At 43.8% G+C, this 25,937-nt stretch overlaps 1 protein-coding gene across 1 annotated transcript in view; it reads left to right on the top strand.

Annotated features, from left to right (window-relative positions):
- Window positions 1-6,368: 6,368 nt before the first annotated feature.
- Window positions 6,369-25,937, top strand: part of LOC140915160 (uncharacterized) — a 90,972-nt gene continuing 71,403 nt past the window's right edge. Inside the window, exons 1-9 of the mRNA XM_073354738.1 lie at window positions 6,369-6,450; window positions 10,407-10,472; window positions 11,157-11,257; window positions 11,971-12,057; window positions 14,294-14,403; window positions 15,466-15,588; window positions 16,457-16,533; window positions 21,752-21,958; window positions 22,643-22,804. Of these exons, the coding sequence (XP_073210839.1) occupies window positions 6,434-6,450; window positions 10,407-10,472; window positions 11,157-11,257; window positions 11,971-12,057; window positions 14,294-14,403; window positions 15,466-15,588; window positions 16,457-16,533; window positions 21,752-21,958; window positions 22,643-22,804 (950 nt within the window). The 5' untranslated portion in view covers window positions 6,369-6,433. The remainder of the gene's footprint in view (window positions 6,451-10,406; window positions 10,473-11,156; window positions 11,258-11,970; window positions 12,058-14,293; window positions 14,404-15,465; window positions 15,589-16,456; window positions 16,534-21,751; window positions 21,959-22,642; window positions 22,805-25,937) is intronic.

Genomic DNA, 25,937 nt, shown 5'->3' with positions numbered 1-25,937 from the left:
TTATGCAAGGTAGCCTATTTCCCCTTGGTTTTTCCTACCCCCCCCCCCCCCCCCGACGTTCTTGTTAAACCCTGGATTTGTGCTGGAAATGGCCCAACTTGATTATCATACACATTGTAAGGAGAGTGATCACTTTAGATAAGCTATTACCAGCAGGAGAGTGGGGTGGGAGGAGGTATTTTTTCATGCTTTGTGTGTATATAATAAGATCTTCTGCACTTTCCACGGTATGCATCCGATGAAGTGAGCTGTAGCTCACAAAAGCTTATGCTCAAATAAATTGGTTAGTCTCTAAGGTGCCACAAGTACTCCTTTTCTTTTTGCGAATACAGACTAACACGGCTGTTACTCTAAAAACAGGAATATACATTTCATTCAGCACAACTTATTTTATCAGCCATTTAAACAAAACAGAATCTAACGCATATCTAACTAGATTGCTTACTGACTTTTTACAGGAATTCTGACCTGAATTCCTGCTCTGGTCCCGGCAAAAACAACACAAAGACAGAGAGAAGCCTTTGTTCCGTCACCCCACAGCTTTGAAAGTATCTTGTCTCCTCATTGGTCATTTTGGTCAGGTGCCAGCGAGATTGTCTTAGCTTCTTAACCCTTTACAGGTGAAAGAGTTTTTCCTCTGGCCAGGAGAGATTTAAAGGTGTTTACCCTTCCCTTTATATTTATGACATCATCTTTTTAAAATGTATATTGTTTATAACAACTTTGATTACGCTGAGATTGAGTGGGGAAAATATTGTTTGGGCATTTGATATGACAGTGGTGCAAAATAATGTTGCTGGTCAGTTGTACTTCCTGTTTTATCAACTAGCATAACATCATATGTAAATTCCTCATCAGATTCTCTCTGCTAGATATTGTTTTCCAACAGCACTAAAGCTGAACATGAACAGGCATGAAGCAGACTTATGTAGGGAGGGAGGAAAGGAAGTTGAGAGGTGGGTCTGAGCCTTTTTATTAGTGACCTGCCCAAAAGGTCCTTAAATGTTAGTGAAAGAGAAGAAAGTCTTCTGAATCTTCTTTCATAGGCTTTAGAAAAATTAAAAAACATCCAACAAATCACCCACAATACGTTATTTAAAAGGAATTCATTAGAAAATATTTTTGTAAATTAGTCAATTAATGTTTCTATTTAAAGGAACTCTTAAATAGAAGTAAATAAATCTGGCCCTACATTTAGATTTTGTAAAGACTTGTAAAAAAACTAGGTCTAGTAAAAATATTTCACAGAAAAAAAAATCACTTAACGCTTCCAGTTGAAACAGCAGATTTTTAAACAAACACTCCTCTGCAGCGTTTGCAGTCCAAACCTCATAGCCATGAGAACCTGGAAACCAACATTGATTCTGAATGACCAGATGGGAAAAGTAAACAACGAGCCATGAAAAAAGGAACTAGATTTTTAAAGTTTACAGTTTTAATTAATTAAACTGCCCATAAATCAGTTTAGCAATTTGATTAGATTTTGTCTTTTTAACTAGGAACAACTATTATTTTTTTTCAAAAATATCCTAGGTAACTAAATTATTTGTCACACTGACTTTCAATAAGACTCAACCCTTTCAAAAAGTTTACTCCTACATATGTTAATTTAAGAGGATAAAACAGAAGAGTAATGTGTACATATTTGTGCCATGATCCTTGGTAACTTACTTGTGACTTGGTAACTTACTTCCTAAACTTACTTCAGTTTAGGAATACTTTGTATTTTGCCACAATTATCCTATTCTGCAATATTTTTATAATCATACAAAAATTGTAGCAATATTTTCTTATTTGGCATAATTTCCCTTATGTTATAAAAATATTATAAAATATAATGGACACTTTTTGGTGTGGCATTTGAAAACCTGTCTTTATCTACATTGATCTGTTTTAAATAATTTGAACACGCTAAGGGTGAAGGAATTAATACATTAGAAAGATGCTATAAGTTCTCCCTAATGTTGGGATGGACTATTTTGATTAAAATTAAGTTAAACTATATCTCCTTTGCCAGGTCAGGAGCAGTAAAAAATTTATTTGCTGCTTTATGGACAGGCAAGCAAAATTTGTGCTGGCACCTTTTTATGACAATACACTATTGCAGTGCTTCTGTACTTGCATGTATGTTAATCAGAGAAACAGGTGGTTGCATAGAAATGGCAGCTGCTACAAACTGTTCAAGATTAATTTAAGAAAATCAGTTGCACAGTAGTTTTTAAAAGGGGACAGCAGTGGGATGGAATTGGCAAGGAATTCTGTGTGTAAACAAGAGGATATTGTCACAGAAGTTGATGGCTTATAAGGAAAGCCTTACGCTTTTGCCCCACTACAAAAAAAACCCCACATGTGCATGTAGAGCACATTTAGGGCTGAATCATGTCAAGAATCATGTAAGTGACCTTTATTCACTTAAGTAGTTCTGCTGACTTCAAAGGGGATCTCAGGAATGAAAGTACTATATGCCTGTGCCTTGGCAGGACTGGGCTCTTAAAATACAAAGTTGGTGAGATGAAGAAGGATCCTGTGCTTGTATTTAGGCTCCCCTGTTAAAAAATAAAATATTTTAAAAATAAATTGAAAACTCTCCTTAAAAAAAAGTTTCAATAGGATTCTGAAAGTGGCATGTTGCCCTAGGGTCCTCAGGAGGAGAGGGGTAGCAGGGATGTTGTCTGGGTTGGGTGGAAATAGCTTACAGCAGTGGTTTTCAGCCCTTTTTTAAAATTTGCAGACCCCTACAAATTTTCAGTTGGAGGTGCAGGCCCTTTTGGAAATCTTAGACAGTCCACAGCTACCCCAGGTTGAAAACCACTGGCTTAACAATGAGCATCCAGCAACTCATTGGCTGGACAGTAAGGTTTGGGGGGATCTGCTGGAGAGGGTGAGGGGAGGTTTTGGGCGGGATCAGTGATGGAGGGGGTGGGAGGAAGTTTGGGGGATCTGTGCTGGAGAGGAGGCTGATGGGGTACAGGGGCGGTGAGTTATATCTCCACCTGGTGCCTTAACACCAGCAATATTTAGAGCCCAGGGGCCCAGCTCCACCAATATTTGGGGCTAGGTGTGTCCCTCCCCCCGGCCCCACCTGCCACCTCCCTGTGCCTCCCCTGAGTGTCCCCATAGAAACAGCCTAATCAATCTGTTTGTTGCCTTGTGAAATAAAGCTCTTAAATTCACACCTAACCATTTACATAAATCTGGTGTGTCAGTGTCACTCCCTGCGTAGGCCAGTGGGGACTCTGAGGAGAGGAGAGGAGGGATGAGGGGGGGTCTCATGATGGTGAGGGATTGTGGTGGGGAAGGTTTGGGGGGATCTGCTGGAGAGGGTGAGGGGAGGTTTTGGGCGGGATCAGTGATGGAGGGGGTGGGAGGAAGCTTGGGGGATCTGTGTTGGAGGAATTGGAGGAGATCTGTGCTGGAGAGGAGGCTGATGGGGTACAGGGGCGGTGAGTTATATCTCCACCTGGTGCCTTAACACCAGCAATACTTAGAGCCCAGGGGCCCAGCTCCACCAATATTTGGGGCTAGGTGTCCCCCTCCCGGCCCCACCTGCCACCTCCCCGTGCCTCCCCTGAGTGTCCCCCAGCCCCTCTTGCTGCCCCCCCCCCCCGCACCTCCCCGGGCCCAGAGCAGAGCATCCCACCTCTGCCTCTTCCTTGCAGCTCCATGCTGCCTCCCTGCCGCAACTGCTGCCGCAGGGGTCCTAGTGCCCCCCATCTCCACTGCCAGGGCAGACTGACTGAGCTTGCTCTTCCACCTCAGACCCTTCCCTTTTCCGGTGGGACGCTCCACCAGCACAGGGCCCCCCTTCCGCCAGCCCCCCCTTCCGCCCCCCCCCGCCTGCAGTCACTATTCCTGCCCCATGCTGGGCAAGGAGGCAGCCCCATCCCTCACCCCCAGTGAGGCTACAGTCAGGGGCAACAGCACGGGAGGAGGCGCACGCAGCACCCCCCCGCCCCCGGCACCCACCACGTGGGAGGTGAGGGAGATTCCTGGACCTGAGAGGGGCCCTAAAAGCACATGCAGTGACAGTGGTGGGGGTGAGTGTGCTACTGGGGGGGGCAGGAAAGGGGGGCTCCTCTCCCAGAGCTCGCTCCTGCCAGGGATGGGGGGAGTCCTCCTCTCTGGCCCCTGTCCCGGAGCAGCCTGCCTGCACCCCAAACTCATCCCCAGCCCTGCCCCACCCCACCCCAGAGCCCACACCCCCAGCCAGAGCTTTCACCCCCCCACCGCACTCTCAACCCTCTATCCTAGCCCTGAGCCCCTCCAACAACCCAAACACCTTATCCCCAGTCTCAGCCAGAGCCCTTGTCCCCTTGCACTCCAATCCTCTGCCCCAGCCCTGAGCCTCTCTAACCCCCCAAACCCTCCAGCCCCAGACAGAGCCCTCATCCCCCTGCACTCCAACCTTCTGCCCCAGCCCTGAGCCTCTCTAACCCCCCAAACCCTCCAGCCCCAGACAGAGCCCTCATCCCCCTGCACTCCAACCTTCTGCCCCAGCCCTGAGCCTCTCTAACCCCCCAGCCCCAGACAGAGCCCTCATCCCCCTGCACTCCAATCCTCTGCCCCAGCCCTGAGCCTCTCTAACCCCCCAAACCCTCCAGCCCCAGACAGAGCCCTCATCCCCCTGCACTCCAACCTTCTGCCCCAGCCCTGAGCCTCTCTAACCCCCCAGCCCCAGACAGAGCCCTCATCCCCCTGCACTCCAACCCTCTGCCCCAGCCCTGAGCCTCTCTAACCCCCCAAACCCTCCAGCCCCAGACAGAGCCCTCATCCCCCTGCACTCCAACCTTCTGCCCCAGCCCTGAGCCTCTCTAACCCCCCAAACCCTCCAGCCCCAGACAGAGCCCTCATCCCCCTGCACTCCAACCTTCTGCCCCAGCCCTGAGCCTCTCTAACCCCCCAGCCCCAGACAGAGCCCTCATCCCCCTGCACTCCAACCCTCTGCCCCAGCCCTGAGCCTCTCTAACCCCCCAGCCCCAGACAGAGCCCTCATCCCCCTGCACTCCAACCCTCTGCCCCAGCCCTGAGCCTCTCTAACCCCCCAAACCCTCCAGCCCCAGACAGAGCCCTCATCCCCCTGCACTCCAACCCTCTGCCCCAGCCCTGAGCCTCTCTAACCCCCCAGGCCCCCCAGGCCCAGACAGAGCCCTCATCCCCCTGCACTCCAACCCCTGCCCCAGCCCTGAGCCTCTCTAACCCCCCAAACCCTCCAGCCCCAGACAGAGCCCTCATCCCCCTGCACTCCAATCCTCTGCCCCAGCCCTGAGCCTCTCTAACCCCCCAAACCCTCCAGCCCCAGACAGAGCCCTCATCCCCCTGCACTCCAACCCTCTGCCCCAGCCCTGAGCCTTTCTAACCCCCCAAGCCCCCCAGGCCCAGACAGAGCCCTCATCCCCCTGCACTCCAACCCTCTGCCCCAGCCCTGAGCCTCTCTAACCCCCCAAACCCTCCAGCCCCAGACAGAGCCCTCATCCCCCCTGCACTCCAACCCTCTGCCCGAGCCAAGCCTCTCTAACCCCCCAAACCCTCCAGACAGAGCCTTCATCCCCCTGCACTCCAACCCTCTGCCCAAACTGAGCCCCTCAAGCCCCCCAGCTCGACAGAGCCCTCACCCCTACACCCCTACTCTTGCCCTGAGCCCCTCCCATACCCCCAAACCCTCATCTGCAGCCACACCCCACAGTCCTCACCCTGAACCCCTTCCCTCTGCACCCCTCCCATCCCCAAACTCCCTCCTGGAGCCTGCACCCCAATCCTGTGCCCCAGCCTAGGGCCTGCACCCCAGACCTCCTCCCCCACCCAAACTCCCTCCCAGAGCCTTAGGCAGGTGGGGGGCGGAGTTTGGGCAGGGGCGGGTTCTGGGCACCATCAACATTTCTACAAACCTGCCACCCCTGGGGGGGATCTGTGGTGGAGGGGGTGGGCAAGGTTTGGTGGGATCTGCTGGAGAGGGTGTGGGGAGATTTGGGGGGGGGGATCTGTGCTGGAAGGGAGGGGAGTATCTGCGCTGGTATCTGCTGGGAGAATGGGGAGAAGTTTGTGGGGGATCTGTGCTGGGGAAATGGGGAGGAAGTTTGGGGAATCTGTGGGGGGGATGGGAGGTTTTAGGGGGTCTGTGCTGGTGGGGGAGGTTTGAGGGGATCTGTGCTGAGGGAATGGGGGAGCTTGGGGGATCTGTGCGGGGGGAAGGGAGGTTTGGGGAATCTGTGGGGGGGAGGTTTGGGGGGATCTGTGCTGGGAGAACGGGGGGAAGTTTGGGGGATCTGTGCGGGGGCATGGGAAGTTTGGGCCTGTGCTGGTTGGGGAGGCTTGACCGCTGGTCTGTGGGAGGCAGAGGGATCGTGAGGGTCGCTGGGGAAATTCCCCCCCCCCCATCAGAAGCTTCCCCCCGCCACCACTGTGGGGCGGGGAAGCGCCCAGGGCCGCAGGCCGGATGGGGCTCGTTGCCAGGTAACGCAGCTGCCGCTCCCGGGCCAGGCTGCCGCGGGGAGACCCCGTTCTGGGCAAGGAGGCGGAGGCCAGGGGCGCCGCTCGCACCCTGCTGCAGCCGCGTCCCCGGGCGCGAGGGTCGGGGCGCAACCGCTGGCTCCCTCCAGGAGCAGGCCCAGCCCCCCTCTAATCACCCCCCCGGTTAAATACAGCGCGTCTCCCACCACCTGCCCCGGACCAAAATTAGCGCCCCCCTCCTCCGTAAGAGATCCCCAGCCTCCCACCTGTCTAACCACCTCCGGAGCCTCCCATCTACTCACCCCCATCCCCCTCCCGAGCCTCTTGCCCCTCCGGAGCCTCCCATCTACTCACCCCCCATCCCCCTCCCGAGCCTCTTGCCCCTCCGGAGCCTCCCATCTACTCACCCCCATCCCCCTCCCGAGCCTCTTGCCCCTCCGGAGCCTCCCATCTACTCACCCCCCATCCCCCTCCCGAGCCTCTTGCCCCTCCGGAGCCTCCCATCTACTCACCCCCCATCCCCCTCCCGAGCCTCTTGCCCCTCCGGAGCCTCCCATCTACTCACCCCCATCCCCCTCCCGAGCCTCCCATCTACTCACCCCCCATCCCCCTCCCGAGCCTCTTGCCCCTCCGGAGCCTCCCATCTACTCACCCCCCACCCCCTCCCGAGCCTCTTGCCCCTCCGGAGCCTCCCATCTACTCACCCCCATCCCCCTCCCGAGCCTCTTGCCCCTCCGGAGCCTCCCATCTACTCACCCCCATCCCCCTCCCGAGCCTCCCATCTACTCACCCCCCATCCCCCTCCCGAGCCTCTTGCCCCTCCGGAGCCTCCCATCTACTCACCCCCCATCCCCCTCCCGAGCCTCTTGCCCCTCCGGAGCCTCCCATCTACTCACCCCCATCCCCCTCCCGAGCCTCTTGCCCCTCCGGAGCCTCCCATCTACTCACCCCCATCCCCCTCCCGAGCCTCTTGCCCCTCCGGAGCCTCCCATCTACTCACCCCCATCCCCCTCCCGAGCCTCTTGCCCCTCCGGAGCCTCCCATCTACTCACCCCCCCATTCCCCTCCCGAGCCTCTTGCCCCTCCGGAGCCTCCCATCTACTCACCCCCCATCCCCCTCCCGAGCCTCTTGCCCCTCCGGAGCCTCCCATTTACTCACCCCCCATCCCCCTCCCGAGCCCCTTGCCCCTCCGGAGCCTCCCATCTACTCACCCCCCCATCCCCCTCCCGAGCCTCTTGCCCCTCCGGCCTCCCACCTGCCTACCCTCTTGCCCCTCTGGCCTCCCACCTGCCTACCCCCCATCCCCCTCCGGAGCCTCTGGGCCCTCCGGCCTCCCACCTGCTTACCCCCCATCCTCCTCCGGAGTCTCTTGCCCCTCCGGCCTCCCACCTGCCTACCCCCATCCCCCTCCGGAGCCTCCTGTCCCTCCAGCCTGCCACCTGTCTAGCTCCCTCCCCCATCTCCTCCGGAGCCTCCCATCTACTCACCCCCATCCTCCTTCAGAACCTATTGCCCCTCCAGCCTCCCATCTGCTTACCCCCATCCCTCTCCAGAGCAAGAGCCCCCTGCCCCTCCAGCTGCCCCAGGTATCCTCACTCCCTCCAGAACTAGAACGTCTCTGCCCTTCTAGTTCCAGCATCCTATCTACCTTCCCCCATTCCTTCAGAGCAATAGCCCCCAGCTTCCCTTCTCCCAAAATCTCCTTCCTGCTCCTCCAGTTTCCTGTCCATTTTAGCAGAGTCCCCCAGCAAGGACAACCCTTCCTCCCATCTACCTAATCCCCACTGCCAATTCCAGAGAAAGCACCCCCCCCTTCTTCAAACACATCTCTGTTTCCTTCCCACTTTTCCACTGCCACTTCCAGGCCTCTCATTACAGCCACCATTGCTCGATTATATTTTTATCACTCTTTTAAAGTTTAATTTAATTGATGTTTGATGATCCCCCTCCCAGCTGGAAGGAGAAGGATTATCCAAGTCACTCCTTTATTGCTTAGAGTGGCAGCTTCTTTGCATTCCAGATCCTTGCTGGCCTGGGGAGAAGGAGACTGGAAAATGAAAGTTGGATTGCAAAGTATTTACTATCAGGCTATTCTATTTCCCTGCCCCTCCCCCAATCTTTAGCAGAGTAATAAAATGGTCAAGAGCAGTAAACCCCGGATTTCTCTGTGCCTGAATTTGCCACTGATTGGCTGGGTGACTTTAGGGAAGTCATTTCACCTCTCTGGGGATAATGATACTTTCCTAACTCATAAAAGTGTTGAGATGATTATTTAATGTTTGCACAGCACTCCTAAGATTTCAATGGTGTATAAGTGTTAAGAGCCCTATGTAATTGAAAACAATTGTTTGGTGATAGCCAGAAACTAATCTACATTAGCATTATGTGAGATCCTGTTTAAAGGCTGTTGAGAAATTACAGTAGCTTTTTCCTGGATTTTTCTTTTAAGATGACAAAGAGAACTTAAAAGGAGTGAAAGAATCTTAAACAGGAATGACTAAAGCCTTAGTCCCACTAGCTGATCTTTGCAGAGTGTCCATTCAGGTCCAGAGAGTTCTACCTGGGCAGAGAGGTTGGCCCATGTGGTCAGAGTACAGGATGTGGAGTTGGGGAGAGGAGAATGGTCTGGTTAAGGCACAGGACTCAGGTCAGGGTACCTTATTTTTGTGTTCAGCTCTGGCACAGACTTCTTGTGTACCATTGAGTAAGTCACTTGCAGTCTCACTTTTTAAATAGGCCATTGATTTTGAGTGCCTGGTTTTGCGCCTGATTTTTCAAAGGTGCTGAGCACCTCTAGCTTCCATGTACTTGCTACTGCAACACAAATGATAACATGACTTCTGAAAATTGGACTCAGGTTGAGCACCCAAAACTATTTCATTTGGCAGAAAATCCTGTTTTCTCTATGTACGCTAACATTTTTACTTTTAAATTTCAGATTAACCTTCTGTGGGTTAATGACAGAGAGAAAACTACCAGAAATCAGACAGAAACTTCTCAATGATCTGATTAGTTCCACATTTACTGGCTAACAACTTTCCCAGATGGAACTAGACAAATCAATCAATAGTGCTGTTCATAAAAAGCCTAATGAATATGCTGCAGTGAGTTGCAGGAAAAGGTGAATTTAATGGATAGAATCAACATGCAAATTAAGAACATGGGAACATTTTCCCTGTGTCCTTTTTGGATTGCTATGACTTTACCTTGAATGAGTATGATTTCATAGAATCATAGAATCTCAGGGTTGGAAGGGACCTCAGGAGGTCATCTAGTCCAACCCCCTGCTCAAAGCAGGACCAAGCCCCAATTTTTGCCCCAAATCCCTAAATGGCCCCCTTGAGGATTGAACTCACAACCCTGGGTTTAACAGGCCAATGCTCACACCACTTTTCTGAGATCCGTATAAAACTGCTAACTTTGTGTAACAGTGAGTGAACATACAGTATTTTATCCTGATGATGATGATCTTTTAAAGATAGTATTTAAATACAGTAATCACTTAGATATGCAAACTGGCTGAATCAGTAGCAGCTTAGTTTGTTGTCTTCATGCAACCTCAGTTTGGTTCCTTTTTCTGGCCTTGGATTCTGCAGGAAGCAGTGGTTGAGAGCACTGTAGAAGCTGTTAAACCTCTGAAAGGAAGGAAGCTTATTTCTCTGCAATGACCCTTTTGGCTGCTTAAAAGCAGCTTCAGCTCCTAATGATTTCCATCCAGCCCTCCTGGGTCAGAAGTGTTAGAGGACTGGGGTGATACAATATATGTGGGCTTCTTATGGGAATCATTAGCAATTAATAGAACTGAAAAATTAATGACAAAAACCTAAGGCGAAGAATCCATTCACAGGGGGATTATTTGTCTTTGGAGTTCCTGGAGGGACTTTGGGTGTCGATAAATTGAAATGTATTATTTAAATTACCCATTGTTGTAACCTAATTCTAATTTGTTGTTGTGAAGATTATCTTTTCTAGATGATCTAAATGTATCCGAAGATGACCAGAAATTAAAAGAGACCTTGAAAGTGTACGTATGTATAGAGATGAGGGATGGGCTGGTCCGGTTCCCTGATGAGATATAGGCCCTTTTTAGAGGACTTGAACATCCACTGTCTTCTGGTGGAGCTTTGGGTACTAAATGCTTCTTAAAACGGGGCCTATAATGCTTTACTGGAACCAGAGTGGAGTCTTCAGTCCAACGTTTGGTCTCTCCGCAAGCCTGGAATGCTTCAAAGGCTCCACAGTGCCCTCGGGGCTAAGACAAATGAATTATGAGCTACAAAGTCCAGTCTCATCCTGCTCTGCTTAGTAGGATTGTGGGTTCCAGGATAGGAAGACTAAAGGGAGGGGAAACCAAGGGCTTTTCAGAGCTCTATGTAAGCTCCAGAGAACATCTCCACCCAAAGAGAAATGAGAATGGATATTTGTAGGTATAAGGCCAGAAGGGACCACTGTGGTCCTCTAATGTGACATCCTGCATAATACAGGCCACAGAACTTTCCTAAATTAATTATTATTTGAACTAGAGCATCTTTTAGAAAAACATCCTATCTTGGTTTTAAAATTGTCAGTGATGGAGAGTCTACCACTACCCTTGGTTAAAATGTACTCCATTACTGACTGCCACGTTTTGTTGTCATCTTTTCAAGTACCCTTTGATATCCTGTACAATTCTAAATAGTGAAATAATAGATCATTCTCCCTATTGCAGAATTGCAGGAAAAGAAGTAACTGCAAAGGCCGTTTGCTTTCTTACCTTTGGCCTCTACTTGGTTAAAAGCTTTACCCAGCAACACTTAGATATAATAGGAGGTAAGAGGCAGCAAATTCTAGTCAAATAAAAGGGGACAGAGGAACATTTAAATAAAAAGGAAAACCAAAGTCTGACAATATGATGATGGAAAAATATACTGAAGCATCTGGTGTTGGGGGGGAGTGAGTCAGATGGGAGGGAGAGGTCACAGAAATATGGAAAAGAGAGAATTTTACTCCTGTATTAACAAAGTGTTTTGCCGGTGGCTAGCCATGCAACTCCCTAGCACTTGGCATAACCTCTTGAAAATGGACCTATAGATATAATCAAAGTTTAAATTAAATCTTTATACGGTGCCCGTGCAAGATAGAAACAAGCCACCCACTGGTATCTAGTTTGAGGCCTTGGTTTAATATGTGTCAGTGAGAGCGTTTCTCTGTATAAGCATTATGTATAGTAGTAAAGACAAAAATGTCACATATTCCAAAGACTTTTTTTTGGTTTTGCTTACCTTTAATTGCTGGTTTAAAGTAAATGCCAAGTTCAGTGAAACATTTTAAGGTATCAAACTGAGGTGTATTAGTCCAACAGTTCTGAACATCTTAAAGATAAATTTGCTCTTCTACCTTATCTTAAATGCTTCAGCTGTTCATAAATAATGTTAGGGAAAACTTGTTAGTTCAGTAACACAAAGGTATGTTTTGATCCAACATTCCTAGAACATTTAGCCACAGTCAAGCAGTAAAACTGTCCTCTTCACAATTCTGTTTAGTGACTTACAACAGCAAGACTAGAAGACTGATCCTCGTGGATGGCAAAGGGTTCTTCAGCTTGGATTTACTTGCTTCTAAGACCGTAGGTGAGAGAGATCTTTATCTGTCAGGCTCAAGAGGTCAGTCTGCCTTGAACTCCATAAAAGATTAAAGATGTAGCAAATGTCCAAACTTTGTTTTGTAGTTAGGACATATTTTCCTGGTGTGATCATCTTCCTGTTCCATTCATTTTGATTTACACTCACTTGCCTTCATGAAAAAACCCTTGGGCTGCAGCATACTATTATACATTCATTACCTACAAGCAGCATATATAAGTAGGCATTGGTTACTCTTGGTTTTGTTTGCACATCAGAATAACATAACTGTGATTTTTAAAAACATTTATTGAGGGGATGGGATGGGATCAGGAACTTGGAAATAGAATAACAGAATATTTTACTTATTAAGTTAACAGTTCAGCCCAGGTTGATAGCAAATGCCCTGAAATTGTGATGACTCTTCTTTGAAATGAATTGGGAGATTCAGTTCAGTTTGCAGTGGACAGGTGTCCATCTATCACTAGCTACTTCAGTTGGCATTAATTGGCTCTTTTGACAGTAATTTCAATAGAGGCACCACAAATTGGATGGGCCACAGACACTGAATTCTTCCGTCGTCCGTAGATGTTGTCCCTTTGTTGTTGAGGAGCATTATTGGGGCAGCGTGTAGAAAGCTTCCATTGCTGTGTTGTTCATGTTGCACCTATTTTGTAGAAAGAAGACTTCAGTCTCTAGGTTTTTCTTAATCTATGAGCACTAAAAAAAATTATAATTTAAAACGCTTAATAAAAATGATTTTCAAAATTAATGGCATTAAAATTTCAATATAATTTCCAATGAAAAACAATTTAGTGTCCCTTGCGGTTCTTACAGTTACTCATCCTTTATTATTATTATTATTTTATTATAGTAATAATTCTTAAAATATATTAATATTAATATGACAACATAAACCCGATTATTATAACCCTGAATTTGAAGAGTTTCTTGCCTATTGGGGAAAGTCTACTGCTACTTTATTTATTTATTTATTTATTTTATTTGTATTGCAGTAGTGCCTAGGGGACCCCAGTTAGGATCAGGGTGCTATTTTGCTTGATACTTTACAAACGCAGAGTAATGTACGGTGTCTGCCCCAAACCTAAGTCATGCTTTTCATTTGCTGTTCTCTTTTGAATGTGACTGAAGATCAAGTATGAGCTTCTTTCCTCTCAAGCTATGTCCTCTTTCCCATGGATCCAACAATAAACTGACAGGACAGAATTCTTCTATGTAGTCTACAACTCAGAATTGTAATGTGAATCTTGACTGCATAGTCTTCGTTCATTCAGTGAATGGAACGTTCATTGGTGTTTATGGGAGCTTTGCCAATGTAATTAGTGCAGAATAAGCAATCAAAACTACGGGAACTGCAGCATGGCTCAGAAAGAATTCAAGCCTTCATAAGAATTTGTGTGGCAACAGTGGTTATTAGACTGTCCTGTTACAAGAGATTGTTACTTCAGTGCAAGAACTTTCCACTGGATACCATTTGGGAAAAATAGTCTTATTCAAACCAAAAGATCCATGTTTTTAAATGTCCATGCTAACTGTGCTTGCAAAATGTATATGTTTTTAGAAACACACATTTGCGTGCACAGAAATGGGGATTTTTTGTGCAAAGACTGAAATGCATGAGCAAACTTGTATTTTGCTTGTGTTTTTTCAGTGGTCACCTTTAAACATCCGTAGTTCCAAGTTACCATATAATGGTATCTGCGACACCATAGTTCCAATCAGACAGGGAGACGTTTTTTTGAAAGTGTAGTCCAGTGTCTGAAAAGCAGTAGGAGAAGCCTTGAAAAATACTGATGGAATGTAAATGACTTTTTTTTGCTATATACTTTTTTTCCATTTGTGTTGTGAAAATGCTTCTTTAATCCTTTAGAAACAACACATACCCATAATTCCCCTAATGATCTATTTGCTTAGCCACCAAAAGGCTAACCTGTGGCAATAACTCCTGCCCATATATTTTATTGCACCATGTATTTTCCCATACCAAAAAAAAAAAGACATTTTAAGTAAATTTGCTAAGATAAGTAGGATTATATATATATATATATATATATATATATATATATATATATATATTAAAAATAGTAGGCAATTTTTCACCTGCACCAAAACGTTATACTTTATAAAATATTCTGTGCTGGAAAAAGAACATGACTGATTTATTAGACATTGTTTCAGTTTGTGTTTTGATTTTGTATTTTGGGGGTTTGTTTTGTTTTTCTAGTTAAAAGGGAAATAGATTTTCACAAGTACCAATTCAACACAGTGAGAAGCATCACTTACTGTGAAAAATTCAACGTTTACTTTGTACTGAGAAGAGACTATGCTCTTAAGGTAAAACCACCTACTATCTGCTGTGTTTATTTTTTTCAGCTGTTTTGATTTTGAGTTTATTTGTGAGCTCTGTTGGCAGTTTGAACTAATTGATACATGAAGGAGGAGGTCTCAAAACCCTTATATGGCACTGTAGTATCCAGGATTCAGGTAGGAAGGGGATAGTGCAGAGTAATTACAGACCATTCAGGATATCCTCCTCTGATTGTCCAATAGTCCACCAGAAGTTGCTGCTGGAGTAATACAAAACCATTCTGCGGCCACTTTCTCCATCTCTTGAGCTGTTTATTTCTGTTCTGCAGTACTTGCACCTCTGCCATTTTAAAATCAAGAACCTGTGTTCATGGTGTGAACTCAGTTCATCTGTGCAGCAAAGCTCAACATTGTCACTGTGCCAACAGATTGACCCAGTTGTTTCTCTCATCATAGTTTATTAAACTAGTTCCATTGACGTTTAGTATGACATTACACATTGCAAGAAAACAACAAACTCCTGAAGGAGAAAGAGTGGCTGATTTTTGCATCCATTATTGGCATGGAAAGCAGTACAAGTTCAGTAGAACTACAGTGAGAGAAATATGACTTTTATCACTTTGTGTGATGACTCTATTTAGCTTAATCTATCTAACCTATTTTGGGTATTTTAGGATTCATGTCATCATAGTAGCTGAAAACCAATGGAGGAGATGGAAATACAGCCCAACTTACCCCATAAGTGCCTATCTCCATTAATTGTATGTCTCTGATTGTCTCCATCGCTACAGTAAAGTTTACAAAGAGGAAAAAATTATAATTCCTGCCATTTGTGAATTCACCGTGGGGGATGATGTGCATTTATCTGTTGTTTATAATTTAATTTTAAAAATTCAAATAAATAGTCTGTCAGTGAGGACAAAGTTTCTGAAAAGTTTTGTACCATATATTTTATATATGGTACATATATCCTTGCTCTCAAAGGCCTTAGTCTAGAAAGAGATGACTTCAATGCTTTGCTGGATCAGGGCCTTAATTACCCACAGCCTTTTTGGCATGATTTGTGAACATCACTTTTCTTTTCATCAGGTGTATAATAAGAATTATGAAGAGATCTGCTCAGTAGAAAACATGGAGTCACGTCTGTTAACACGTATGGTATTCAATCCTGTGAGTGATGAACTCATTACAGGAGGAATCAAAGGAGTAAAGGTAAGGGAATACCTCAGATGAGGTTTGAATTTTCTCGTGCAACATTTTGGAAGCACAAGCATGAATTTAATGTAGGGCAAAGGGAGACTGTAGGCCTTGGTGGATTGAGCAGGGGAACTTTCACACTTAATTCACTGGTTTGAGCCCAACATTGGTCAACAGTGACTGAAGGATGTTACCATCTGATGACTGCGTGGTTGTGCCAATTAATTTCCTAGTGGTCAGATATCCAGATCACAAAAACACTATCATAACTTAGTGGCAGTCTCAGCAGAGAGACCAAGGGCTGAATGCACTATGGTAACTAAACCCTTCCCACTCCACTAGAGGTGATTATCTTCCAGGATAGAGATCAGTTAGATCACTGGGGCTGAAACTTGCATTGCCACCACCCTTGTTGTACTTGTTATGTGTATATATAAGTACAGGTCTATAGAATTGTCAATTCAGCACCTTTCACCAATACTCTATTTACTCTGAAAAGAAAATGAGGAGAAAATATTGTAGATTGGCTGGTTTATTTAGTTTCACTAATAGCTGGGTTGGCATGATGAACAAAGAGAACAGTCAATGCAGCGGAGAAGCATTTCTGAGGTGATGAAGTTTCTTAGGTATTATCTCATGTGATCATCACTTCATTTTTTTCTGTCAAAACAAATTAAAAGTTTCATAAGTGTTTTCTCGTTAATGCTGCTCTTACTTTAGGCTTATGTCTTTTGAAGTATCCAGGTCTGTCAGTATGGAAGTAATGGGAGAGCTTAATGGCTTATTGAAAAGGTTTTGATAGTTGACATTCAGATTTCCAGTTCTAGACTCAAGTACCAAATCAAGCTTGCAAAATTATCTTTGTATTCTTTTTTTCTTTTAGTTTTGGAAGTTTAAAGAAACAGAAAATACAGATTACTCTAATGCAGCTCACATGTCCAATTACAAGCTTTTCCCCAGGTAAACGGATTATTTGAGTTTAGAGAGTGAATATATACATGGGTTCTCGCAACAATTTTTTTGGTGGCCTCAGAGTGCAGCCACCAATTCTTGCTGGCTGACACTTTTTCCTAAAATACTTAATTTCCTAAAATAATTAATACTTAATTAACTTTAGGAAAAACAAATAAATATGCACATATACACATCCAAAACATTATAATTAATTTATGTAGGATTTTTTTGTGGGGTTTTTTTTTTTTTTTTGCTGACTCAATAAAAACAATGCTGTGAAAAGTGATATTTGTATGTTTGTTAGTCTCATTTTTCACAGCAGACTTACTAGCTAGCTGGGAGGCTGTGAAAAGTGATAAGTGATATTAACAAACATACCAGATGACAGATTTCAGAGTAGAGCCGTGTTAGTCTGTATTCGCAAAAAGAAAAGGAGTACTTGTGGCACCTTAGAGACTAACCAATTTATTTGAGCATGAGCTTTCGTGAGCTACGATGAAGTGAGCTGTAGCTCACGAAAGCTTATGCTCAAATAAATTGGTTAGTCTCTAAGGTGCCACAAGTCCTCCTTTTCTTTAAACATACAAGAATCACTTTTCACAGCTTCCCAGCTAGCTAGTAAGTCTGCTGTGAAAAGTGACACTTGCATGTTTGTTAATATCACTTTTCTTAGCAAGCCCCAGGACAAACTGCTGTATCTTGTGAAAGCTTTTATAATGTTAATATAACTTATTATGAATTATTGTACATTGTGTATATTCATAGACACATACACTGCATATCTGGAAGTAATAGCTATGTGATTTCTATTCAAAACCATGTGCTAAGTGAGTTTATCATGCACCTTTGAATGCCTCACCTGCACTCTGCCCACTAATCCATCTCCCCTGTATTTATTCCAACATTCTGAAACTCTGAGTAGCTTCAACCAGCAGTCCTTTTTTTTTTTTTCAAATCACCCTTCCAGAAAAATATTTCCCCTTCTCCTCCCAAGTGTGAAATTCCTCTCCCCACCTCTGTGCGCTTCCAAAAATTATACTGGTCTGAGGCTCAGGACAAGTAAATTCTATCCTGGGCCAGTGTCAGCTTTTCTCTCTATATAAACATCTAATATTACAATCCATTTACGTATGGCACTGAGAACTAGAAACAGTAGCTTTATATCTTTGGAAAGTAGATATTCGCAGGTTCTCGATGGGATCAAGGACTAGCTTCTAGTCCCGGAAAACTGAGATCTTGCACTTTCAATTTGTGTAATTTGTAGGTAGAAGAAGGTATTTAGGATGGTTTCATGGCTCTTTCTGAACCCAGTAGACTTGGACTTATAATAAGTAGGGCTCTTGGCTTTACAGCAGTGGTGGACAACCTGCGGCCTGCAGGCCACACGTGGCCCATCAGGGCAAGCCGCTGGCGGGCCACCAGACGGTTTGTTTACATTTGCATGACTGCCCGCAGCTCCTAATGGCCGCAGCCAGGCCCGCGCTGCTTCCCGCAGCTCTCATTGGCCAGGAACAGCAAACCATGGCCAGTGGGAGCTGCAGGCAGCCGTGCAAATGTAAACAAATGGTCTGGCGGCCCATCAGCGGCTTACCCTGACAGGCCGCAGGTTGCCCACCACTGCTTTACACACAGAGTAATACAAAAATAACCCCTGTGACCTTTTTAAAAACTCCAAACATTCCTAACATAGTTTTTATGTAAACTTATTTAGCCTGGGATGGTATACTATAAAAGTTTTATTGGCATTTGTTTGGAATAATCAGATTTGCTTAACCAGTAGTAAATCCATGAGTTAGTTATGTGGCCATGCCAAACAAGTGTCAATAAAACCTTTAAAACACACCATTATATATTCCCAACATAGTGTGTGTGATGATTAGACAATTGTTTGAACACTATAATCAATTGAAACGTGCTCATTACCAGCTTCTAGGAAACCATGCTTTTTAAAAAAATAAAATATATCCAGCAGCTTTCATAAAATGAACTGTGTAGTCTTGTAGTGTGCAAAAAACTTCACAAACCAAATGACTCTATCATTTTATTTAAATGTGTACAGTAGTGTTGCCGTAGTCTTAATCATGTTTTTTTTTTAATATAGTGCAGAATTCCCACACATGAGGCAAATCTGGTGTACAAATATGGCGCTTGATGTCAATATGCAAAGACTTTATTGCTTTTCTAATTGCGATCTCTTCTGCTATGATACCAAAGGGAATCTACTGTTTCAGCTAACCAATGCTCACCAAAGTACCATTCTCTCCTGCGTCTATTCATCATACTCCAATGCTTTGCTTACCTCCTCCAGGGACTCTGAAAGTAAGGTGGCACACAGGAACAAAGCATCTGAGCCTATGATCACACTTCTTTGTTTCTTCTTACTTTACCATATGTTTTTAATGAGACAGCAGTGATAGTAGTTTAAAACAGCAGTAGTGCTTCAGTGTATAAATGACATTCTAATTCTAAACCTAACTACAGCAATTCTTGCTCCCACATTTGAAGGCATGAAGGAAATTTTCTGTAGGCCATACTGGCAGAGAGTCTCGTAGTTATTGCCTCTCTGGAGAACACACGGTCCAGGTCACGTGTTGTGTCACATAATCAATTTCTTGCAATAACAGGTGGGCCTAGAAATTAATGGACCGCAGTCTTTCCTATCATCATCATCTGTGTTTCTCTGAATTTTCATAAATAGAAATGTTATCTGTTAACATTTGAACCCAAACATAAATCTTAACATATAAAGTGTGACTTCTTTATGAATGTAGATCTCCTAGAGCTTTTCAAAAAAGTTCAGCAGATGAATGTCTTATCCATTATTTATTAATATTTAATCTCCCAAAAATATCTTCCCGTTATCCTCCACTGAATCCAGGAATCACTTTCTGGGATAATGGCAAGGTGCTGAGCACATCCTAAAAGATGCAAAATGCCTTCAGCTTCATGGTATGGAAGGACGTGGTCCTTTGAAGGATTGGGCCCTACAGTACGTCCTGTCAACTTAAATTTTGAAGGAGCAATTCCTCCAAGCAGTAGTGTTTTTCATTCATCATCTTACCAACTCTATGTGATATAGTTTTTGATTTGACTATTTTCTATCAGCAATCATTCTTTCTTTTGTAAGAATAAGCAGGCACATTCTGAATGGTAATTGATAATGTTACTTTCCAGACTTTTCCAAATAAAGAAGCATCTGGCCTCCTTTTCAGTACCCTGGCTAAAGCATGAGAAAATGCCCAACCACTCTGTTTTGATTTTCTCATGATAATTATTAGGAAAATCAGGGATGCTCATGATGAAAAGGACTAAAGTCATAAATGTTTTTCAAAAACACAGAAATCATAGTGTTCATGACTCCCATGAATTGACTTCCTTCGTTAACGAAGTGCATTTCTTCACAGTGGAGTATATCATTAGCACTCGGGAGAGAAAATACAGTATTAGATCAAAAGCAAAATTACAGGGTGTTTTTTAGTGTTTGGGGGTGGGTTTTTTTTGAAGAATAATCAGGTTTTTGGTGTCCTCAGTAAAATAACCAGAGACAAAGAAGTGTAGTTTATTTTGGCTTCTTCATAATTTAATTCTCATTTATTTACTGATTGATGGTTATTGTTTTATTTTAACCAGTAAAATCTTGGAATGACCAGGGCAGTTTGTTGCATGTATTTCATGGCCATACCAGGTCTGTCACACACATCCTCCTCCACCCAAACACTTTGTCTTTATTTATCTCTGGATCTTTGGATGGGACAGTGAAACTCTGGTCCCTGGATACAATGCAGCTGTTTTACAGGTACTTTAAAGGCCATACTATTTATGTAAGTTTCACCGCTTACGACTAATGAAATATAATCCAGTTAAAATGCATTTCTAGCATTAGCATTTGTAGCATTTTATGGCATGTTGGATGAATTTCAAAGGAAAAATAAGGAATCTTTAAGGAGTAAGATAAATATCTCTGTAGATTATATGCCTCTAAGAATATTGCCACAGTTTGGCTCTATTTTCCAATTCTTTTGGGGCTGAACCTGTGAGGAGTTGAGGCTACTCAACAACTTGCAGGAGATGATCATCATCTCAGAGCATCAGGGCGCAGATCCTCAAAGGTATGTAAGCAGTTAACTCCAATGGATTTTATTTCAGTGGGAGTTAGGCACCTTAAAAATCTTTGAGGATCTATGCCCAGGTGCTCTGACCATAAGGCAAGAAACCCCGCTAAATAGAAAGGTATGTATCTCCGCTATTCTCAGCTCATTAGATGGTGAAGATCTCTTTAGCACAGCTTCTGTTTAGAACTGTGCAAATAATGGATTTTTCAGTTCACTAGCAATTTGGGTGAAACCCAAATCAAAATGTTTTGTTTAGCTTTCGAGCATTTAATGCCTTTGAATTTTTTAAAATACAATTGATGGAAAATTCAAAACAAAAAGTCATTTGGTGAGTAAAGTTAAACACATGCATAAATATTTGCAGCGCAGGGCCTTATTCATTAAAGGGTCAGTTCACCTTTAATAGTGAGTTCTACTATAATTCCTTGACTATTTATACAAGAGCTACAGTGTGCAAGAAGTGTTTAATTTATAAAGAAAAAATAAGATGTACAGTTCATGAGCTTGTTGTACGGTTATGAATAAATAAATCTTTACCTCTTAAAAAATGCTTAAAGTATGGCATTTCCCAAGGCATAAATAATGTATACAGCTCTGAATCTGCTTTGAGGTATTGGCCCCATACCATATAATTGATTTTTAAGGAGACCTTCACATCAATTACTTGATATTTAAGTGATTCAATAAGATACATAATTTTTACTAACGTCTAAAGGGATATCATGAGATCTAGAAATGAAGGTTGTGTCCCCTTGAGTGTTATAATTTCTAGTAACATTTTTATATAACCTGCAGGAATTAGCTCAGTATTTACTTATCATGTAAGTACATGGTAGTTCCATATCTTTGTGGCATGCAAAACAGATTCACCAAGGTCACTAAAGCAGTCAGTGTTGATTGGAATTGGTTCCAGTTTTTTTCCCTCTGAGTTCCCCAGGGAATTGTCAGAATTTGAGTCTGGTGTGAAGAATTCTTTTTAGCTGAACATGGCCAACATTGAAAAATGTCCCGTGTAGTTTAACTTGGACTCTAATGTAATTGATGTAACTTGCTTCTGACTTACTTTAATTCATAATTTTCTTTGGCTTGTGGGGACTTTATCTTTTGTTTAGTTTATCATTGTTCACTGAAGGAATTGTTTGGATGGGCCTGGCTGAGGATAAATTGCTGTACTGCTCTTCCGCCCGCAATCTTCATGTGTATGACTTGAACTATTTTACCAAATTCTGGACTCGTGTCAGCAGTCAGATTAAGGATCTGTCCCTCTGTGGTGCCAATGGGAAATCCAGCAGGGTGGTAGCTATGGGCTCTGATAACAGGTATGTCTGACTACATGTGCTAATGAAAGTTTGAGGTGGTTTGGATCCGGGTTTTTGGTTGGATTGCACCTCCACTAGTAGTAATAAACTTCAATAGAAAAATGGTAAAGTGTGTGTATTAATAAACACCACATTCAACCATATCAAAGGGTTTTAGCTGCTGCCTGTTTAAAACTGTAAAGTAACAAACTAATCAAATAGAGAAGATATCTGCTTGCTTGACACAATATGGGTTACAAATTTTCACTATTTCTGAGATTTATGTTCTATTAGTCAAAATAAATACCTGTGAAATATTCTTAATGAAAATCACGCACACAGGAAAAAAGTATCAGTGTCTGGTTTTGACCTCCAGATTGTGCAAACTGAGCAGAACAGCGTACCTGCCCGTGTTTATAATGGTCAAATGTTGGCATTACAGTACTGGAAAAAATAGCACCACAACTTTTAACTCCATTGAAGTGTATTAGCTTATGAGAGCTTTTAACTTTGAGTGAGTGGAAAAATCATGGTATTTTTCACTTTAAAATAACAGGGCCCATCCATTTAAAAGGGGATGTTTGCACGGAACATTAAAGTTACTGGGGGACGATGAATTGAAGTGTCATCCCTGTGTCTTGATTAAACAACAACTCTTCATTAACCTTTTCCCTTTACCACTTTCTTCTGTTTTTCTTTCCTAAGTTTACGAATTTTCTCTCTGAATAATGGGACAAAGTTATGTACCGTGCTGCCGCCTCCCTATCCCTCTCCGCTCCAGTCAGTTCTCAGCTTTGCCTATAATCGAACCAGTGGAACAATTTACTTCCTCCTGACTTCTTGGGATATATGGATCTACACAGCGAGGTACTACATCCATTTTACTAAACATTTACTGCTTTCTAGCCTCTTTCATTTCTCACTCTGTTGTATTCGTTTTTTTGTTTGTTTTCTTTTCATTACACTGGATGGGTAGGATGTTTTGGTATTAGGTGAAGACAGTGTATTCTGGAAAATGTTCAAAGTGTTTTACAAATCTTAATATTAATGAATATTGGGTAGGTAGATCAGTATTATTACTGCCCATTTTCCAGATGGCAAAAGTGAGGCCCAAAGAGGCGAAGTGACTAGACTGAGGTCACACAGAAAGTCTGTGGCAGAGCTGCTTATAGAACCCAGATTTCCCAGCTCCCCATCCATTAACCATAAAAATAGCCTTTCTTCATATTTGAAGCACTGTATTTACAACAGCTACTTAATCCTGAGAGTCCCCTGTGAGATAGATAACTAGAAACACCCCCATATAGGGAGATACTGAGGCTACACCTACAGTTGGAGCTGGGGATGAGATTCCCAGCCTGTGTAGACATACTTTCTCTAGCACTGTTCAAGCTAGTGCGCTAAAAATAGCAGTCTAGCTGGGGTAGCACAGGCAGCAGCAAGTGGCGGCATGGGCTATTGTAGCCTGCAGTAGGGCTATTGTAGCCTACTGTAGCCTGCAGTGGGGCATAATTGTCAGTGTTGGGATTGTAATATGGGAGTTCCTGGCTTCAAGTCTTGTCCACACTGCTTCTTCCTCTCTGAGAAAGTTTGCAAGAATTCTCTTTCTTTCTTTCTCCCACAGCCCCATTTCCTTATCAGCAAAACCTGTTTCTGGTGAATTAGTATGAAAGCCTCAACTTCTTTAAATGTGTTGTGATTCCTGTTAGTGTGAACCTCATTTTACAGAGAAATTATTCTGTAAAAGCCACAATTTCACTATAAAGGGGATGTACTGCATTAACCCTGTGTTTCCCTTCCTATCACTGCTTGAAAACCAAGGCATTTATGTGTAATAGACATTTTTCTCCTTTCTAATGATGCCGCTTCCCCTGCCTTGATTATAACTTAGGCTATGACCACATTAGCACTTTTGTCAGCAAACCTTTCGTCGGTCAGGGTGTGAAAAAGCACCCCCTTGACTGACATAAGTTTCACTGACAAAAACTCCAGTGTGGACAGGTCTGTGTCAGTGGGAGACGCTCTCCTGGCGACATAGCTATTGCCGCTTGTTAGGGGTGATTTAATTATGCCAGCAGGAGAGCTCTCTCCCGCCAGCAAAGAACAGCTACATGGGAGACCTTCCAGTGGCGTAGGTGCAGTGATACAGTTGTGCTGCTGTAAGCTTCTTAGTGTAGACATAGCCTTAACTGAAGGCAGGTGAAGCAGAAAAGAAGAAAGATTCAGCTACAGAAAAAGGAGTGGAAAAGTACTTTTTTATTTTAATAGGGCTTTGCTTACCTATTGGAATTGTTTAAACTTAAGGTTTTGCCTACACTGCACTTTCATCTTTAAAACTTTTGTCACTCAGGGCGTAAAAAAACCATCTCCCTGAACAACAAAAATGTTAATGACACAAACCACCGGTGTGGACAGTGCTTTGTCGGCGGGAGCTATGCTCCCGGTGAGAAAGCTACCGTCCCCCGTTGGAGGTGGTTGTACTTTGTCACCAGGAGAGCTCTCTCCCGGTTAAAAAGAGCAGCCACACAGTGCACCTTTCAACTATGCAGCTGGCACAACCATGCTGTTGTAAGGTTTGCAGAGCAGACATAGCCTTAGTGTGGTGCTTAGGAAGCTCATATGATAAATAGGGCTACAGTTTCTGCAGTTGCCACACTGTCCTCCAAGGAATTCCCCCTGCCAAGCAACACCTTACTGTCTGATTGGTTTAGGCAACTGTGAGAGTGCAGTTTTATTACCTTTATTACTTGTATTGCTGTAGTGCCTAGAGGCCCTGATGAGGGCACTGTACAGAGAGAGCTTATAATCAAGGATTGTGTCAAGATGCCATAGGCAAATAAACAGCAAACCAGAGTTGGAGCAGTATGGGGAACAAGGGAACAGAAAAGAGAGGTGCATTTGCATAACCAGCCTGACCAGGTGCAAATACTTGTGTGAGCATTTTAAAATATAGATTATTTCAATTAATGTCTTGCAAAACCTGAAGCTGGCTTGAGGCAAGCTAAAAAATTGGCTTATTTGTTTTTGCCTCCCCATTTATCCCATTCTTATAGCCCTCAAAATTTGGTGTTTTCATTACTTGTGACTGTACTCCATTTTCGTCATTTGAAGGGACAAAATGGGCAGCATTACCAGATAGTCTATGGATTTCAATTAATAAATGTCTTCATACATTTTGTTTCCTATATAATTTTAATTAATAAAGTGATTTTTCAGCTACTTTTCACTTTGTTTCACATTTGGAGCTGACTAAATAGCAGACCATAATAATCTGAGGCCAGGCAAACACTGGAGATAGAGACAGACAAATCCATTATCTACTTTAAATCTCCAGTGAGCAAAACGTGGAAGAGACCACACTTAAGGCAGAAACTGTAGGCCTGACTTCTTATCACAATATAGAATGGAGCTGTTGTTTGTGCTTTCTTTCCCCACCACATTAAGCCCTCACTCCCCTTTCAACTCTGAGGCCTATTGTTGTGAAATCTTAACTCTGGCCAGGAAAGCATTGCTTCCAACAATGTGCTCAGCGAGTTGCAAAATTTCAGTTAAAATATCAGCCAAGTGATTTATAGGTTTATCCGCCCTTAATGCCCAATGATCAGTTTGGATTAATACTTGGGAAATATTTATCCCTGCCAGTTGGGTGAGCTGAACAACTGGCATGCAGGCATTTTGAAGCATACAGGAGACCAGGTTTCTGATTTTGTGATGAAGTGGGGGTTTTAAGGAATGAAACAAATTTGCTGGTCTCAACTGAAAACAAATTTGCTGGTCTCCTACCAGATAATTATAACAGTCTGACATTTCTATTGGGATCTTTGGGCATGAAAGATGCAAAGAGTTTATAAGCTTAAAAATACACAGACATCATTTCATCCACCATCTGAGGTGAAGAGCAGAACCATATAACCACAAAAACAACATTGTGTGGCAATTTAGGTCAGGAAATGAAGAAGGATAATATATTCAGCTGAAACCCTGAAGGGAATTTAGGTCA

Source organism: Lepidochelys kempii, chromosome 7 (assembly GCF_965140265.1).
Source record: "Lepidochelys kempii isolate rLepKem1 chromosome 7, rLepKem1.hap2, whole genome shotgun sequence".
Classification (NCBI taxonomy): Eukaryota; Metazoa; Chordata; order Testudines; family Cheloniidae; genus Lepidochelys; species Lepidochelys kempii.
The sequence above is the reverse complement of the archived record's forward strand: the minus strand, read 5'-3'. Positions and strand labels throughout refer to the sequence as shown.